The sequence below is a fragment of the Rhinatrema bivittatum genome, chromosome 8, assembly GCF_901001135.1.
Source record: "Rhinatrema bivittatum chromosome 8, aRhiBiv1.1, whole genome shotgun sequence".
Lineage (NCBI taxonomy): Eukaryota > Metazoa > Chordata > Amphibia > Gymnophiona > Rhinatrematidae > Rhinatrema > Rhinatrema bivittatum.
The window spans coordinates 194,366,322-194,385,493 of NC_042622.1; the positions used below are offsets into that span (position 1 = coordinate 194,366,322).

General features: G+C 43.3%; 1 protein-coding gene across 1 annotated transcript in view; it reads left to right on the forward strand.

Annotated features, from left to right (window-relative positions):
• LRRC75A (leucine rich repeat containing 75A) overlaps positions 1 to 19,172 on the forward strand; it is a 290,685-nt gene that overhangs the window by 99,246 nt on the left and 172,267 nt on the right. The window contains exon 2 of the mRNA XM_029612323.1: positions 2,858 to 2,986. Within this exon, the coding sequence (XP_029468183.1) occupies positions 2,858 to 2,986 (129 nt within the window). The remainder of the gene's footprint in view (positions 1 to 2,857; positions 2,987 to 19,172) is intronic.

Sequence of the window (19,172 nt, forward strand, 5' to 3'; positions counted from 1 at the left end):
GCCAAGCAACGTTTCCTAAGGGTCCTCGCTGAACAGTCTGACTTATGTTTATTCTCTAAGTAAACAATTTGCTGTTCTATCTCATTTGGTTGAGTCTTCCTCTGCCTATTTTTATGGCTGGCAAATGAAATCATGTGCCCTCTGACAGCCTTCAGAGTTTCCCACTGTAACGTTTCATCAAAATCCGTGGAGGGATTAGGTGCGTGAAAATCAGCTATAACCTCAACCATTTTTTCCCTAAAGTCCTTCTGACCCATCAAAGATCCATTCAGTCTCCATGCTCTATCAGATCTTACTCCTCCGCTTAGACTAAAATGCACAATCACCACATGGTGGTCCGATATGGTGCTTGCTAAAATATCAGAATCTATCACTGTTGCCGCCATTCCCCTGTTACTTACAAAATAGTCTATCCGACTATAAGTCTGGTGTCTGGGAGAAAAATACGTGTAATTGTGTTCTGTCAGGTTCCTAGCTCTCTACACAATCCAGCAGATTATAAAGCTGCATTAAATTCTGAAATCCATCCCCCTGATCTGCCTGAAACCCTGTTCTCCCCAATCTATCCAGTTTAGGATCCGGGCTAAAATTCCAGTCCCCTCCCAAACAGAGCCTATTTCCATCATACCTGGCCAAAACCTCGCCCAGCTTATTATAAAAGTCCAACTGTCCAACATTGGGACCATACACACTGATTAGTGTGATTAGCTGTCCATATAACTTATGGCCCTCTGGGTCGCTACGTGATCATATAAGATATATAGCATATAAGATCTTCCCCCCCCCCACACACACTTAATTCTCAACCTGCACCCCTTCCTTCCCATGTCTAACCACAAGGCTTTGTGATAATCTGAGGAACTGCCAATACTAGTGTAGCTGTTGCCTGAACATCCAGCTTCCTCTGTCCCATGTGTAGTCCGCCAGTCAAACCTGGTTACGTGAGTGCTTGTACTATCGCCAGAAAAACAAAGACAACTATCTACGGGGCTGTAGAAAGAAAGTTGGATAATCAGTTTTGGTTTTTTTTTGGTTGTCGATAAACACGCGTTTTCCAATGTTTGTTTTATATTTTTATTGTAAGCTAATTTGAGCTTTTTGGCAAATGAGGCTTATATATTGTAATAATTAAATAAGATGCTTGCTGCTTTGGTTGACCTTAACCTATTTCCTTGATTTCAAGCTCTACCTTGTTGACTCTTCTTTTCTCTAACCCTGTCTAATGTTAACACATAGAAATATGATGGTGTATAAAACTGATTGCAAACAAATGTGGAGTAATGAAACATTTGAATGACCTTAACAAGAAGATTGTGCAATTGCAGTCTTCAAGTCATAAAACAAGTGACTTCTTGGGCAACCTGAAGGTCTTAGATCTAAAATCTCACCTTGGCCTAATTTATGAATATACAGTTTATATTTCATTGATAATTTGTCAAGGAAACAGATGTAGGAGCAATCCTGATTACAGTATACTACAGTAACTATTTTTCAAAGGAGATTATACTTTCCTAATTTTTAATTGCTCAGGAAATGTTTTGGATAATCTAAGCACCATTCCAGAGGCTATAATTTGAATGGCAATTAAATATGGATTATAACCTTTGCAGGTTTTGAAAATGCATTACACAAAATATAAGCTGAATGCCCTTTAAAATAAATGGGGCTTTGCTCCCATTCAGTTTTGTGGGTGCAAGAGCCCAATAAGGGAAAAGATAAATATTGGGGTTCTAGCAGATCAGATTGAGCTTGATGAGATGCATGTCCTTGGCTCCTTGGGGTTTGCTCCTTACACTTGAGAGAGAATGTTGAAAAATCGCATTACCACACTGGGAAATAGGCAGATGATGCAGGGCAGAGAGACCCGAAGGAAAGAAAAAGCTGGCGAAAACAGAGAGGAAAGCAAAGGGGGAAAGAAGGGAATGAATGAGAGTCGGCAAAGGAAGAGGAGGGCATGGAAAGGATGGGCGGGAAAGACAGATGTTGAAAGTTTAAGAGAAAAGGATCTAAGAAAGACTCCGATGCAATTCAATATAGGGAGGGTATGATCGGCAACTCAAGTTTTTAGATATTGATCAGTTTCTCACATAACACCCTCTACATACACTCCTGAGTCATAAACGTAGGTACCTTGGGCATGCCCTAGTCACAATGCAAAATTTTATCCCATCTTTAAAACAAAGAGAGAAGAGGAGATGTCAAAAGACAGAGGGTATCTTTATAAGCAAATACAGTGCAAGTAAGCTTTAAAGGTCAGCTATAAGCAGATCACATTTCTGTCGCCAGAGTAAGATGGCATGATAAAGGTACTGCAGCTAGGAAAGCCCAATCCGTTGATTTTTCTTGTCTAGTGTGTGAGATTTCATGAGAGATTTCCTTTCACGTTCTAAGTGGCATGGAGACGGCCATTTTGTTTCGTAGTAATATCACCAGTGGTTTACTTTGTTTTGCATTTCCCATCAGAATAGCATTTTGCTGTTTGCAGAGTGCCATGCGTGTGCCACATCCTCACAGTTCAATGGAAGCAACCTGAGCAGAAGTAAAAAAGGAAAATTGCTATTTTCATAAGCAGATGTGGCTGCAAAGCTTAGTGTTCCTGTCACTGATGCCATTGCTCATAAACCCAGCTAGCTCTCCTCCAAATTCTACAACAAACTGTATTGGAAAAGTTTGAAGCAAGGGTCGCTGTTTTTTTTTATACAGCGAATGCAGTCATAGGCTTACAACTGACACATAATTGCAGCCCCCAAAAATTGGTGGCTCCCTATGAATTGCAAGCAGGAGTTTTATCTTGGTGTGAGCGACGGTGCCTCTCAGACCCGCTAATGGCTTTGTCTTTGTAACCTCTTTGTCATAGGATCTAGGAATGGAGTCCACCTCGCTGGATGATGTCCTGTATCGGTACGCCAGCTTCAGAAACCTAGTGGATCCCATCACCCATGATCTGATAATCAGCCTTGCCAGATACATCCATTGCCCTAAACCAGTAAGTAATTGCCCTTTTTAACTTACTTTTTCAATGACCTACACTAAGCAGTTTGACTCCTGCCTTCACAAATAGATTATTGGACATTGGAGAGATTTACCTGTTAGGTAGATATGGCAGCATCAAGTGCCTATCCCTGGAGCCTTTAGAGACGGGATCGTTGATGACCTCTTGGTCAGAAAATGAAATGTCGTTGCAACTTCCATGCAGTTACTAATTATTTTTTTTACACGAGTAAGTAGCAGAATTGATTACTTTACTGCCACCTGCTCTTTCTCAAAATGGGAACATGTTTTTTTTTTTTATTTGTTAAAAAAAAGTGATATCTGAAGTCTTGACGACCTGCAAGTCCTAGTGAGTTATCTTTCAAGTAGGCCCAAAGTTAATTAGTTAATAACCAGCAGTGTTGGAGCAGCTAGTAACAGGTTAGTTAGATTTGTTTGACAGCAACTAGTATTGCTCTTAAAAAGTAAGTTTTACAACAGAAACACTTTTTTTTAAATGGTCACAGCCCAGTCTAGCTGATCTTTTTAAGAAGGGTGCGGTAACGTGTTGAAAACCTTGTCTGAGTGTTGAGTTGGTATGCACCGTGATCCAAGCTAGCAAGCTGCAGAAATGCAGGAGAGCGAGGGCCAAGGCCACCCATCATTTACACTGGGCAGCTAAGCCTAGAGGTCCCAAATGGTCAGTCCTTATCCTCTACCTGGATGATACTTAACCTTTGCCTACATTGACTGCTGTGCCTTTAAAAAAAAATGTCGCCTCTTGATTATATAGGAGTATATAAGGTGCAGTAGCCTGGGGGAGTGGAGCTGTTGAGATGGAATGTATGTCATGAAAAAGAGGTCTGATGTGATCCCAGAACCTTTCAGGAAGATTATGTGAGTGCTGCAGGCATGTACCAGGCCTGTGATGCATGGAGGGAGAGTGTCACTTATTTGGTCCTAGGCTTATGACCTAGCTTCTCGATAAAGCCCCTGGGGGGAATCATGATTACCACAAACCAGAGAACCTAATCTGTGGAATGTTTCATCTGTGGTCTTATGGAAATTACTCTTATAATGAACACTACTGGTTTTGCCAGGATGAACTTTTTCTTTTGTGCTAAAGAGTTTTGTGCCTCTAATATACTTTTTTTTTTTTTTCCACCTGTGACTTTTTTACTGTGCAGCCTATGATTGTTATTTTGTTGAACAAAAACCCTATGTCAGATTCCAATAAATTTGGCAAATTGGAATCGCAAGTCCAGTTTGGACTGAACGTAACTTCAGGGTTTGGTTTCGAGTGGGGTGAAGGTTGTAGGCCAATTGGTAATCCTGAGAAGAAACAAACACTTGAGGGGGAGGGGGAATTCTGTCTTCAGAGGGGAATATCTCCCTGGCCAGTAGAGAAATCACATTGAGCACGGTCTACCACAGTAACCACTGAACTGCCATTTCTAAGAATACAGTAACTGGAGAATGTATTTCGGCCTTTACCTCATCTGTACGTAGCTACATTTCTACCCTGAGTTGGGGGTACACACCTACATTTTAAACGACAAGAAAGGAAATTCAGAGCACCTAGAGGTTTAGATAACTTTCAAATTCCTTTCAATATTTTTAGGTCATTAATTTCTGTCCTCAGGGTTTTAGAAAAATCTCTGAATTGAGGTTAATTGCAGCAAGAGCCCACAAGAGTGACTTGCTCAAGGTTATGCATCGAAGGCAAGTATGTCAATTGGTCTACTCTGCAGCATGCAGGTTTACTGTTCTGAGTACTGATCACTGCCCAAGCCAATTAAATAAAGGATGAATGTAAATTAGGCTTTAAAGCACTCCTCTAGTAAAAAGGCCATTCTGTAGCCTGCTTTGATCTCCTCTGAAATCGATGGCTCATATCTGTTTGGTTACATGAGTTACAGATAGCCAGAGTGTGTGCTTGGCTACGGCATGCTGCAATCCAGCAGGATCTAACATCATTGGACAATGTCTTCTTCTGGTCTGGTGATGTTGCAGCTCTTGGGTCGTGCATTCCAATAACATTTTTTGCATCCTTGGATGATCACAAACATTTCTGGAGTGAGCAGTGGCATAGGTGGGACAAATCTTTACCTAACACTTTGGAAGATCTAGTTTTGCTGTTTTTAAACATTCTCTCTTGCTGAAAGCCGGAAGATCAATAATATGACTTTTTATGCATCTCTTGCTGGCTGTGGAATGCCAGGAATGATTTTCCCTCCTTGACCGAATTGCTATTTAATGAACCATAGGAATTCTCCTGGCGCTGCCCACGTCCCAAAGCTGCCCAATCTGGGGCAGTCATTACAGAGTAAGCTTCTTCAGTTGGCTCTGGGGATGATGATGGAAGGGGCAGTGGGGGGAGGATTCAACAGAGCAGAGTAATTGAAACGGGCCATCTGAAAGAAAAATTCTGCATAGTGGAGAGGCCTTCCTAGACCAAATACTGGGGAGAAGCCCAGTTAATAGGTTATTTGCTTTGCATCACTAAAGGTAACAACCTTTTGATCTTTAAAAAAAAAAGCACAGTATCTCTGCTTATTCCCACCATCTTATAAAATCCATATTGATTGCCAAAGGGAAGGGAGGCTGTCTACTGTAGCCTTACCGGTAACCTGCTTTTCCCATAATATAGCAATGAGAGTCAGATGATGATCTGATATTTTTGGAAAGGGTAGGGATGCCCTTGCATGAATGTTGAAGCTTCAAGACTATTTGTAGGAAATTCAGGGTTTGCTTACTGTGTGTGGAAGTTGGCCTAAGGTTGCCACCTCGCTTTAGTCAACCAAACCTGCCGATGCAGTCGTAGTAATGCCCCATTGCATACATGCATCTGTATTCTGATTTGCTCATTGAGTTCCCTAAGAACATCAGGACTATAGTTCCATGCAGTGGGACTTGATCAGCATGTTTGGTTGACCTGGAGTGAGATGGGTGCCCTCTACTCAGTCTTCTCAAAATTGCATACCTAGACCAGTAGAGCTCCCCTTTCAGCGAGGGCCTGTTTCCTCTGAGATCCATTCTATGTAAGTTACTCCAGTGGAGTTGAGGTTTGTACAGTGAGCTGATCTGCAGAAAACTGTTTTATCTTAGTGTATTCCTAGAGAAGTAAAATTGAGGTTTCTAATGGATTTTATGACTGAAGGATGTGCAATAGAAGTGCATGCATCTTTGCCATATAATGGTGAGTCAAGTGCTCTTCATCTCAGTATTTTCTATGATCTGGGTTAATGCTTCTGGCCATTATAATCACAGCTACTTTCACTTCATTGTTTTTTGTTTTTTTTTAACCCCAGAGATATGTCCGAAATCTCTGCATGTTAGTATTTCTGCTTAAAGAATGGCAGTTGAGGACCCCATCCTGCAGACTCTGGCATTGCTGTGCACTGCCATGCAGGAGACCTGGGTTTAATCCCTGGGTTCACTTCTGCTTTTTGGGCCAGCCAGAAATGGGGATGCCAGGGAAATATGGCCCCCGGTGAGAGGGGGCTTGGGTGGGGATGTGGGGTTGTCCCAATCGTGGCCAGACTCAGCACATAAACGTACATTGTTTCGGTGGAGGCGGTGGTGGTGGGTGGGCGGGGGCTGTGGTTTCTGGCCAAGGACTGTCATTGTGATGGCTGGGCTTAGAAATGGGGAAGGGGGAGGGAAGCCCTGGGTAGTTTTGAATGAAAACTCCTGGTGCCCTGGTCCTGATCTGAGCTGGAAACCCAAAGGAGCAGGCGGAAACGTCTAGGCCAAAATACAAAAAGTGACCATTGCACATACTTCCACAGTATTAAATGAGCTTATAAAAGAGAGGGGAAACAGCCTTCCAGGTAATTGCTCTTGTAAACTCATCGCTGCTTAATAACTGTGCGTGAGCAGCTTTTAGCATGCGTGCCTTCGGTCTCTGTTATTTTGGCTTACAGTTTGCCAGTAAAGTTTACGCTTCTTTAGTTTCTCCCCCCCCTAGCCCTGTTTGTTCTGTTTTCTGATGGATGGCACCCAGATCCAGAACAGACAGAGCATTAATGCAACATACCCCCAAATATTTGGGCTATAAACAGCGATGACGCTCTCCAGAGACTTGCTCCCAAGGGCAAATGTGAAATAGTTCTCACACTACTAGTTCAGCGCCCTTTTCTGTACGGGATTTATTTCTCCTGCTTTTATCTATCAGAAGAATCCAGTGACTGACTCCTGGCTCATGAAGAGAAAAACCAATTAGTTCACATGGCTACGTAGCCTGCATTACTGAGTGTAATTACAGAATAGAAATGGATATTCTGTTCAGCTGGGATCAATGTTTCAGGCAACAGAAACAAAGAAAAAAAAAAGGTGGGACATCCTTAAAGAGTTAAATAGCAATTAACTTTTCTGAAGGGGAATTGGTTTTCTATTAATAACGAAGCCAGAGTTTTACATCATTCTGCACAAAAGGTGGTCTTATTCCTCAGTCATTATATTTTACAGGCTTTAAGCAAGTCCCCTCTTGACTAAGTGCTGCCGTATTGCCAGGAGTGTTTCAGGTGATGTTGGGGACTGGTAACGGATTGGTCCACATGAGAGGTGTGATGTCACATGTCTTGCCAATATGGCTACCCCCCAGAGGCACAACAAAATGGGTGGCATTTTAAAACTCAAAAAAAGAACAAGAACATGAAAGTAATATTTTCAGTGTTCTAGAAGGGGAGTCAGCAAGCAGGCTATGAGCTTCTGATAATTAAGAAGAGAAGGGTCTAAGTTGAGGAACTGCTTTAGCACGAGGGAATTTCGTACTGGAAAATAAGAGAGAATAATGGAGGTTTGTATGATTGCAGGGACTATAGCGCTATGAAAAAGGAGGTGATGATGCCCTTGTACAGGTCCTTGGTGAGGCCTCACCTGGAGTACTGTGTTCAGTTCTGGAGCCCGTATCTCAAAAGGGACAGAGACAGGATGGAGACGGTCCAGAGAAGGGCGACCAAAATGGTGTGAGGTCTCTATCGGAAGACTTACGAGGAGAAGCTTCAGGATCTAAATATGTATACCCTGGAGGAGAGGAGGAGCAGGGGAGACATGATACAGACCTTCAGATACTTAAATGTTATAAATGACACAATTTTAATAACAAACCTCTTCTGTTGGAAAGAAATAAGGAGAACTAGAGATAACAGAATGAAGCTCCAGGGAGGACGTTTCAGATTGAATGTCAGGAAATATTTCTTCACGGAGAGGGTGGTGAACTCATGGAACCCCTTACCGGAGGAAGTGGTGAGGACCAGGACAGTTGAAGGAATTGAAAAGGGCATGGGATAAACACTGTGGATCCCAAGAGGCGAGAGAAGGGAAATGAGGAAAGAGGCAGGTCAGAGGCAGGATCCTTCATGCAGTTAAAAAAAAATCTGACAGCAGATAACTAAAACATGAACTATATAGTCTGGGGGGGGGGAAGCAAGCACAGGGCTGATTTACCAGTACCAGGAAGTCTAGGTATACAAACTATCAGGGGGTTGACTTAGCGATGCAACACATATTACCCTTAACCAATAACCATGACACAGCTGGGATAATCCCAGCAGTGCTGTCTACCACAGCGGCAGAGGGCAACAGGAAATGGATCTCAGACAAGTAATCTACAAGGCCCTGACCCTGACAGTCTGTGGATCATATAAGATGTGAGCTTGCTGGGCAGACGAGATGGGCAATTGTGTCCTTTTCTATGTTTCTGTGAAGGCTGACCCATCCGTGACTTCTGCGCAGGTGGGTTAAGAACTGGAAAGGTAAAAGTAACAGCACAAGGTGACCTCTCTGCATTTGTCTCCCTAGTCTCCAGAGCGTGAGACAAATTTTCTGTCCGCACACCTTGTGCCTAAGTCTCATTAATATTAGAATTGGTCCATTAAAGCTATGAAATTTGATCTTTCTTCAAGGAAAAAAAAACCTTGTAAAATCATCCTAAAGTATGTGCTAGCATTTCACGTAAGTGTGATGGTCTGCAAAGGGTCTATAGGGCAACATGAGGAAGAAACGTGGAACTCAGAAGTTCCAAATGTCACCAGATTAATTTAGCCAAATTTCTCTGTCCCCAGCAGTCTGTGCTTCCCATATCCATTATCCTAAATATATTTATGTTTTGTTTGTTAAGTTTATAACATGCCAAAACAACTAGCTGCTCTGAAGATGGCAATGACCTCACAGATGCACCACTTTGGAAGAAAACCTCTTCACAAATCTGTAATGAGGAAATTAAAATAAACAAAACCAAAACAATAAAGCAATGAATTCATAATAAGAAACAGTCTCTAGGCCCAAATGTACATAACATATCATCACAAAGAGTGTTGCAGCATAGTAGTCATTGCAGTTTTATGGAGGAATGGACTTTTGAAAGAACATTTTGTGTTGCGCTTTGAAAGTTGACTGTCCTTCGTGAGCTTTTGTAGATGTGTGTTACAGGACAAGCACATCTTAGTGTGGTTTTCAGATTTTGCTCTGTTGAGTACTACGGGGGCCTGATGTGGGCCAGCATCCTGAAGATGTCACGGACAGAGGAGGGGAGAGTCACCTACTGTCCTGCAGCCAGATTTGACTGGCTTAATGTAGATTGCTAGGGCGTTGGGCTCCCAGACCTCTGCCTGATTTAACTCAGAATCCCAAAATTTGTGGAAGCTGTTCATGATTGGAAAAGGCTTAATGTCCCATGTATATCTCACATCCAGCTTGTAGAGGTCATTTGAATATTTCTGAGGGTTAAAACTATTGGCTGGAGCTGACAAAGTCTCCTTGACCCTTTTATTATTTGTTTACATAAAAATAGTGGGGCAGATTTTCAAAGGGTTACGCGCGGAACCCTGAAAACCTGTCCCTGCGCGCGCCGAGCCTATTTTGCATAGGCTCGGCGACGCGCACAAGCCCCGGGATGCGCATATGTCCCGGGGCTTTGAAAAAGGGGCGGGGGTGTGGGCGGGGTGCCAGTCCGGGGGCGGGACCGAGGCCTCGGGCACAGTGGCCGTGCTGGGGGTTCGCGCGCTGGCACTTGGCTGGTGCGTGCAAGTTACGCCTGCCCAGAGGCAATTACCAAATCACAAAATAAAATAAAGGTGGGGGGGGAGGGATTTAGGTAGGGCTGGGGGGCGAGTTAGGGAGGGGAAGGTGGGGGGGACCGGAGGGAATGGGGAAAGCCATCGGGGCCCCCCCTAGGGCTCGGTGCGTGCAAGGTGCACAAGTGTGCACCCCCTTGCGCGCGCTGACCCCGGATTTTATAACATGCGCGCGCATGTTATAAAATCTGGCCCAGTGTGTTTCCTAATATGAGGAAGACTATATGCAGTCTGAATGCTAAGCAGATGATGTTTGTCTACTCTGTTCTGAATATTAGATACTTCTAAACCGTCATTTCCTGGTATTCGAGTGATTAGGTATGCATGGCTTTGAGCTTTATTTCTCTGCACAAGCGATCTTGTTAGATCATCACAAAATGGTACTGCCTCGTTGATTGCCAGCTCAGAACTTTACTCTGCAACTCTGCTCATTCCTGTGAACATTTTAAGGCAATGAACAGGAAAGAAAAAGTACATTCAGGAAGGAGAAAACCTGATTTGTTTGATTTGCCTCCATGGGAATGAAGTTGATGTTTTCTTGATGCCGACGGATTCACCGACTCAGCAATTCCTAGCTTGCATTTTTCTGGCTTTCCTTTTTTCCACTCTACTCAACCGGCATTGGACAAATCAGCATGATAACATTGTTCCTGTTCTCCTGTATGTTGGCCATTGTCAGAAAATTTCTGTGCTTGCTTGCCTCAGGCATAGGATCCCCGAAAATGTATTCAAAATGACTTCTTATTCAGACTTGCATGGGTTTCCTTGCTGGGTCCTGATGTTGGCAGGGCTATCGAGAAGCACTATATTCCTGCAGCTGGTAATTGCCTGGCTGTGCTGAAAAGTTGCTTTTTGATGGATAAGTGATGGGAGGGATAGTTTCTGAGGTCGGTTCTTTCTGCTATGCCCTTTAATGTTTAAGCCTCAAGTGCCCAGGTAGGCTCGGTAGACAAGAAACTGATTGAGGTCGAGGAGGCCTTCTTGAGTATTTGTCAGTCAGCATTTTTTTTTTTGGTGGGTTCTCCACCAAACCGTTGCCCGCCCCGAGGGTTGGTGGGACGTCTTCACCGAGCTGATTCGTCTGCACCGCACTTTCTAGTGCACATCTTTTCCTCCCTCCCTAGGACTGAGTGCGTCACCCCAGAGGTCACTGCAGCTTTCACAGCCTGCTGCTACCTACATAGAAATGTAGCAATACATTTTACTGCGAAACATTTGGATGAGAAATTATGAGCTAGGCAGGAGACAAAGAAATCTCCCTGAACACATTCCAAGAGCACCTGATGCCTTTTGATGATCTCATTTATATGCATGTTTGCATTACAGAAGTGTAGTGTGCTGTAGCTCTCTCTGTGCCACACACCATACTCTGGATTACAATGGTTCTGAGCATGATTAGATACCTGAATAAAGGACACGTCTAAACTCTCTGGTCAGCGCAGGAATTGAGCGGGCTTGATAACTGCAGGCTTGGCTTACCTTGCGCCCGACACTTGTCCTGGCAGACTTCATTCACTTTAAGGCTGTTCTGCAGTCTGCACGTGCTAAAAACAGTATGCAATGCAAGGCGGCTTTATCTTGCACGTTAAAAGCGGTGTGAAAATATGGTAGAGGCATTGCCCTAAAATCAGCATCTCTGTAAATGTAGGAATGTTGCATGCAAATTAGACTTTATTGTGTGCACGGTAAATAACATGGGATATTCTCTGCACACTCTTCATTGTGCACCTGATGCAAGCCATAAATTAACATCTGCCTTGGACCAGATGTTAACTTTCTGTGAGTGTGTTTGTCGCAAAAGCAGAAGGTATCGACAGATAGGCACAATATTCAACCTTAATACTAGATATACTTTATATTCTATTTCTTTTCTTGTGTCCATGCTGGGACAGCCCAGCTGAGACTGGCAAATGCACTGTTGAATTGTTCTCTCGATTTCTTTTTTTTTTTTTTTTCCATCACTGAGAATAGATCCAAAGATCTGCTTAGCCTGAGCCATGAAAATTACCTGTAGCTCTTGGATGAGAGCCCCTACAGTAATCGCTGCATCTTTGTCAACCTGAAGGCATGAGAGAGCCACCATGAGTGAACAAGGCTGTGGTCTTGAATGCTGGATAGTACTCCCTTCATTTCTGTCTTTCTAATTTCACACATTTGATCATCGAATCTTTAACTCTAACCAGCGTATGCATTTGAAGATGATTCCATGTGTACAGACGCTGTGCACATGGATGAGGTCGCTCCATGGTGCGACCTCATCTTGAGTATTGTGTGCAGTTCTGGTCACCACATCTCAAAAAAAGACATAGCAGAATTTGAAAAGGTACAGAGAAGGGCGAGCAAGATGATAAACTATTTCCCTATGAGGAAAGGCTAAAGAGGTTAGGACTCTTTAGCTTGGAAAAGAGAGGGCTGAGGGGAGAGATATGATAGAGGTCTATAAAATAATGGGTGGGATGGAACGAGTAAACATTAATCAGTTGTTTACTCTTTCAAAAAGTACAAAGACCAGGGGACACAAAATGAAGTTACTGGGTAATACATTTATAACTAATAAGAGAAAATATATTTCTACTCAATGCATAATAAGGCTCTGGAATTTGTTGCCACAGGATGTGGCGAAAGCTATTAGTGTGGCTGTGTTTAAAAAAGGTTTGGACAAGTTTCTGGAGGAAAAGTCCATTAACCATTAATAAAGTAGAGTTGCAGAAATCCATGGCTTATTTTTGGGATAAGCAGCTTGGAATCTCTCTACCCCATGGGATCCTGCCAGGTACTTGTGACTTGGATTGGCCACTGTCGGAAACAGGATGCTGGGCTTGATGGATCCTTAGTCTAACCCAGTATGTTAAGTCTTATGTTCTTATGAACTGGTTGTTTAGCTTAACAAGAACTCAGAAAAGACTCAAACCAGCGGAAAGGGGCTTGCAAGATCTGATTTTTTTTTTTTTTGTGGGCTAGATTACCAGCCAGCTATGTTACACTGCCCCGAGTATTTTCTGATGCACTATCTTGCCAGCACTTGCATTTTTAAGGGGGCTTGTCCTATGCATTAGAAAATACTTAGAGCAGTGTGTAATAGATTTGGGGCACAGGGTCACATGAGCCCCTATCTGGCAACAGCACTGATGAGCAGGTTCTGTTCCCTGAAACCTAATTACAGACAGGGATTACAGGCATAGAGAACTGCTGATATTAGAACCTGTCTGAGTAACATTATTCAGGTCTTGCTGTATGCCTGAGTATAAATCCAGGAGACTGAAATGTTTCATTTGCGATGACTTTATTCAGGAGGACAGAAGCAGTATGGCTGCCCTCACCCTTTTCAGAAGGAAACTATGCTCTGCTGTAATGAAAAATGTGATATTGGTGCATTAGACTTGGCTAATTCTGCTTAAATCTAGAGGCACCAATCACATAAATTACCCTTTAAAACAAGAATAGGCAGTGACATGAAAATCTGCAGTTTTCCTTTTGAAACAGTTTGGAAGGAAGAAAGTTGACACAAGAATACCCAAACCGCCTCAAGAAGGTCTTCTCATGTTCATCCACCCTAGTCGTGTTTCTTTCCCTGGATGAGCAAATGTCAGTAGCCACAATGAATATGCCTGGGTCAGAGCTGCATGCCTTGCCTCTACTGCATACAGATCTATCTGAGGCATCTTCATTATGGCTATCCTGAAAAACCAGACTGGCTCCGAGGCGCAGGGGGCTGAGAACCATTGGGATATGGTGCCTCTCTTCCCCGTCCCCCTCACTTTGCTCGCTGACCTTTTACAGAAAATATATGGATTTCCATGGCTTCCAGTCTTCTCCAACAGGCCTGGGGAAAAAGGGTGTGAAGACTTTTATATAAAAACATCAGCGTATAATATCAAGGGCCTTCAGTTCCAGCAGACATTTTTTTTTTTTTTGGAAGGAGGGCCTTCGATAATTGTTCCCCCATTTAGTGCACCCGTCAAATTGCTGCACGGGACCTTAAAACAGTCCCATGTTTTAGAGGCTCCTATAACAACATGCATTGTCGTCACAGAAGCTGGGTGCTATGCTAATCATTCTGAGCTGAGAATTCCCAGTACCAACCTTTGAATTAGAGGTCAGCGGATATGTTGTAGGTGAGGCCTTTTGGCTGGACTACCTTTGATACATTTGAGGCCAGCTTTCGAGAGCTGTCCCCCCTCCTTTTCATTAGGTCAGTGTGGAATGAGGTAGACGAGGTTGCGGGCGCAGATGAACAAACTGCAGGTTCCGTCCCGAGGAAGCCACCCGTAACCTTTAGTGTACTCCTGTGCCCAGTCCGTGCATCTGACGCCCATTCTGAGGTGTGCCTGCCACCTTTCTGCACCTTCCTGTGGTCTGTTTCTATCCAGGATTTAATTATAACCGGTACCTACTGTAATGTTTATCGATTTGCTGGTATTACCTGTATAGCCCCACCCAAGGGAACTGGATCCCCTCCCCCTCTGTGAATTCACTTCTGAGGGGAACCGTCCCTGTGAGCCAGCAAACGCACGCTGAACATTTATTTTATTATTACAGGTAGCAGGGCTGTAATCAAACTGTGCTTAAAAAAGATGAAACATTCAAACGGTACTGTCATTCGTAACCCATGCTAATATCAATAAGCAGTACAACCGTTATTAGCACAATTCCTTGTCCTTAGAATACACATCCATGAATATCGCTTTCATATTTACCGGGACCAAGGCCTGGTGAACTTTAAATTATTAGTGAGCTCATTTTAAACCCTTGCGAGTATATCACTATCAGTATTAATCACACACAAGCAAATCCACATACCCCTCTTCCCTTTCCCAGAAATGCACCGCAGTTGCTTAATGTTCCTTGACCCACAGGAGACGACTTTGACTTTCAGAGGGGGCAGATAATACTGAAGCACAGTATGAGTACAACTGGGGTGAACAAACAAATGCTCTTTCCACCTCTAGAGTATGGCAATGGGGGGTGGGGGGGGTCATTGAATTCAAAGATTGATGTTTAAGCCGTTCATAACTAACTTGGCTTGTAATCCAGTGGTTTGTAGGTGATGCAGGTATATAACTATCTTTTAAGTAATGAAAAATGTCCCAAGAAAAGAAACAGCAGCTAGGATATTCACTCAGAGCCCTGATCCACAAGGCTGCTGAATGGTTCTCTGGTCTCCATCAAGCAAGAGATGCAGCAGAAACAGCCTCCAGCCAGCTCCGGGGTCTCAGTGGGTTCTTTCTTCAGCTCTGTTACACTGTCTGTCTGTCCTCTTATTTAGGGGCCGTTGCAGTAAAGTGTACACAGCTTAACAAGCGATTGGATGCACGTTTTGGACGCGCTAGGCTAACACCTGATGCAAAAAGGGGATTAGCGCATCCAAACTCAGGCACAGCTAATGGCGCTCATCACATGTAAATGCCATGTAGATGAGGCTATTAGCTATTTACCCGCACCCCCCAATGCAGAAAAGCACTGCTCAGCTAAGGCACCTTGTTAACCCGGCAAATTTAATGCCAGCCCCGGAGATGACATTAAGTCATTCTGCGATTCAAAAGCTCATAATCTGAACAGCGATTCTGTGCTTCCTCGTACTGGCTGCACAACAAGTTCCTCTAACTGACCAGCAGCTGAAGGAGGAATTTAGCCTTGATCGGACTAAACCTACACACACTTTGGAGGTGAGCTTCCTCCTTCCTCTGCTCCCCCGAGGAGCCAGAAGCCGTCAGGATCTGGGACTTTAAAACTCGCTGAAACTTCCAGGGCTGGGAGGAGAGTAGGTATCTGCCTCACCTTTGCGTGCTCGCGGAGAGCCCTGCAGTAGTGCACTAACCCACGCGCAGCCATGTCTTCTGGGCGCCCAATGCTTTGGAGCGCTAGGGGTGCACAATTTCCCCCAACGCGTCCTTTTTAGCGGGGCAGCTCATTTGCATCTGGTGCCCATTAGAGGTGGTTGTGCGCGCGTTAGTAAAACGGTTTTATTGCATTGGCCCCTTAGACTGTCCAAACCCAGCAGGAAATCTCACTGTTCAAATACTTGCAGTGACCAGCGAATTTCTTCTGCTTATAGTCATCCTGTTGTAAACTTTCTATTATTCTTCTGCTCTCCACCAAGCAGATAATTCAGAAACAAATCTTCTGCAGAGACACCCGAACGAGCGTCTCATCTTTCTCTCTGACTCCCAATTAATCTCCTCTTTCCAAACAAAACAACCCGGGAGGCCATTTTCAAGAGGCTCTCCCCTTTCTTATTGGTTCAAAAAATCAAGTCTCCTGAAGACGATGCAGCCTTGTGATGCAATGACAGGTTGGAGCAGCCATGTTGAGTGGGTCAGCAGCAGTGATGGACTTTGACCTTCCTTCCTTGTCAGAACCTACAGAGTAAAGTAGGAGAGTGCTACACCTGTTTTATTGCATTACCGCTTTGAGCTTCCAAGATAATAAGTATAGAGATGAAAGAAAGAAATAAAGACATTGTTATTGGACAAACTTAGTACATTTGAAAGCTGAAGCTCCTTTCAGTGAAGAAACAGCGCCTTTACACTGGGTATAAACAGTACAGAGTTAGCAGGGCCTTAGGTTGTCTGCGTATGAATTTACCACTCAGTAGAAGAGAAGGTGGGGAACTGACAGGGATGATTGCAACAGTAAAACTTTACAGTTCCAACGGTCTTTATCTCTGATAGTGGGTGAAAAAGCCAATGTCCCTAATAATTCCTTTTGTGTTTGTTTCAAAGTGTTTGATCATCTTCATGATCTGCTCTTGCATTCTTGGTGTACTCATAAAATTCCCTTCTAAGTAGCCTGATTGGGAGATTGAGTAGCTTTCCTTTGAGAAATGTTTGCTTGCTGAGGTGTCGCTCTGCTCTTCACCGACCTGATCTTCTTTATATATTTTTGTGTGGAGGATAACGGATGGATCAGCGGAATATAATTGTTTTATACATAAATGAAGGGAGCAGAGCATTCAAAAGCTCGCCACGGATGTATTGAGTTAGTTTCTCTTACAGCTTGTTTCTTGACACTAATTTCTGTATATTCAAGTGGACTGACATGGCAAAGACACTGCTTTTGCATTTACTGAAGGTCATGGATCTCCCTTGTGCATAAAGTAAGTAGGATATGAGCTACCATGCTGCTTTATAAAAACTTTATTTTTGAGTATAATATATAATAAACAGTAACATAGCAAGCGGTGCCGTTACGAAAGATATCAAACAAGGCATCTTCAGATTACTCACGCTATACTCTCTCCTCAGGGGTGGACTGATCATTAGTACAGTAGGGCAGTACCTGAGGGCCCACTGTATTCTCCCCTAGCTCGGATGAGTGGTTAAGGGCCAATTATACTTATTGCCCATGGGCTCAGATCACTGTCAGTCCGCCCCTGCCTCTCTGTATGTATTCCTCTTACGTGCTCCCTCTTCCCTCTTTTTCTCACCACTCCCCTCCACCCCTTACCCCAGTAAGTTGGCATCTCTCCACCTTCCACCTATTAAAGGTCCATGGGCCATTATATTACCAGAGATCTACCTAGGAATTCTATCAAGAGCTCCGCAATATAAAAGACTTGTCCCATGTACCCTTTAAGTTTTGCAGACATTTCCAGTTCTATCCTTGTACCCCCTTCCCTGAATCTTTTATAAAGCACAACATATCTCTAGATTATTTTTCATTGACTATAAAATAAAACATACAACAAAGAGGCTAGTGACATCTTAGACACTTGTCTACTAATTTCTGACCAGCTGACACCTCTGTTCTTGGATTTGTATCCTTCCTTTTTTCCCCAAGTACCTTACAACAATAAAATAATACATTACAAAATATAAAACAGTAATACAGCAATAATAAATTACAAAACACAATTAGTATAAAATGATTTAAAAATATAAAAAATATATTCATATTCCATTTTCTTAGGCAGTTCATTATTTCACTGGTAAGAACCACTGAAGTTGGCAGGCTGTTGTTCATCCTAAATCATGGAATAAGAGGCAATGTCCTTTTGTGGATTGCAAGCTGGTTAAAAGACAGGAACCAGATCACAGCACCCCAGGCAACCGCCCAGCTCACCCACCCCCAAATCTGGCCCTGGTTACCATCGCGGGTAAGGAGCTTGGAACCAAATTGAGCATTTGAGATGGCCAATCCAAGACGAGTTTTCACATGGTAAACAAACTGATTTTTTTAACCTTTATTTTAACTGAAAACAAAACACCTAAGTGAAGTGGGCCACGGAGCCAGGCATTTAACTCCTGTGATGAGTTAAATGCCAGTAAAGTGCTGCCCTTTCTCTGCTGGTCATTCTTTAAGACCATCGTAAGCTGAAATGTTAGTGCATGAAGGGTAAAGTTCCTTCTCGTGCTGCCACCTCATCATTATTCATGCTGTGCCTCTGCTCGTATTTCTCGGTGTTGCATTCTGAGGTAGAACACTTTTCAGTTTCTATGCCTGGAATTTCTCCAGTGCTAACAAGCTCCCAAACCCACAGGCTGTAGCTAAAGATGCTATTGTGTTTGCCCTTTTTTTTTTTTTTAAACTCAAGTTTCCGACAGTACACCCATAGCACAGTTCATGCAAATCGTGCTTTTCAGATGCAAATGAGGAAACTGGGAAAGGCAGTAGCTAATTAGACTGAACTTTAAAAAGTGAAGTTACAGACACTTAAATGCTGCTTAAGAAAACAAGCTGGGCCCTTAGCAGCCAGATCAAATCTGTTTTGGAGATGCCTGATAATGACTAGGCTGCCTGGAGAGAGAGGATATATTTATGGCCCTGTTTACAATACTTTCCTTCACACCAATAAACAGTATTTCCAGTGTATAAGTCGCTTTTCCTCCAAAATATCATAGGTGTAACTTATACACCAGTGCGACTTATCTGCTGCATTTTCCTCTTTTTCTCTCCCCAATTCGTCCACCACATGCTATGCACATCCATAGCCCCGCTGCCATGTGTATTTGGATTTTCAGAAGGCGTTTGACAAAGTCCCTCATGAGAGGCTTCTAAGAAAACTAAAAAGTCATGGGATAGGTGGCGATGTCCTTTCATGGATTGCAAACTGGCTAAAAGACAGGAAACAGAAAGTAGGATTAAATGGACAATTTTCTCAGTGGAAAAGGGTAAATAATGGAG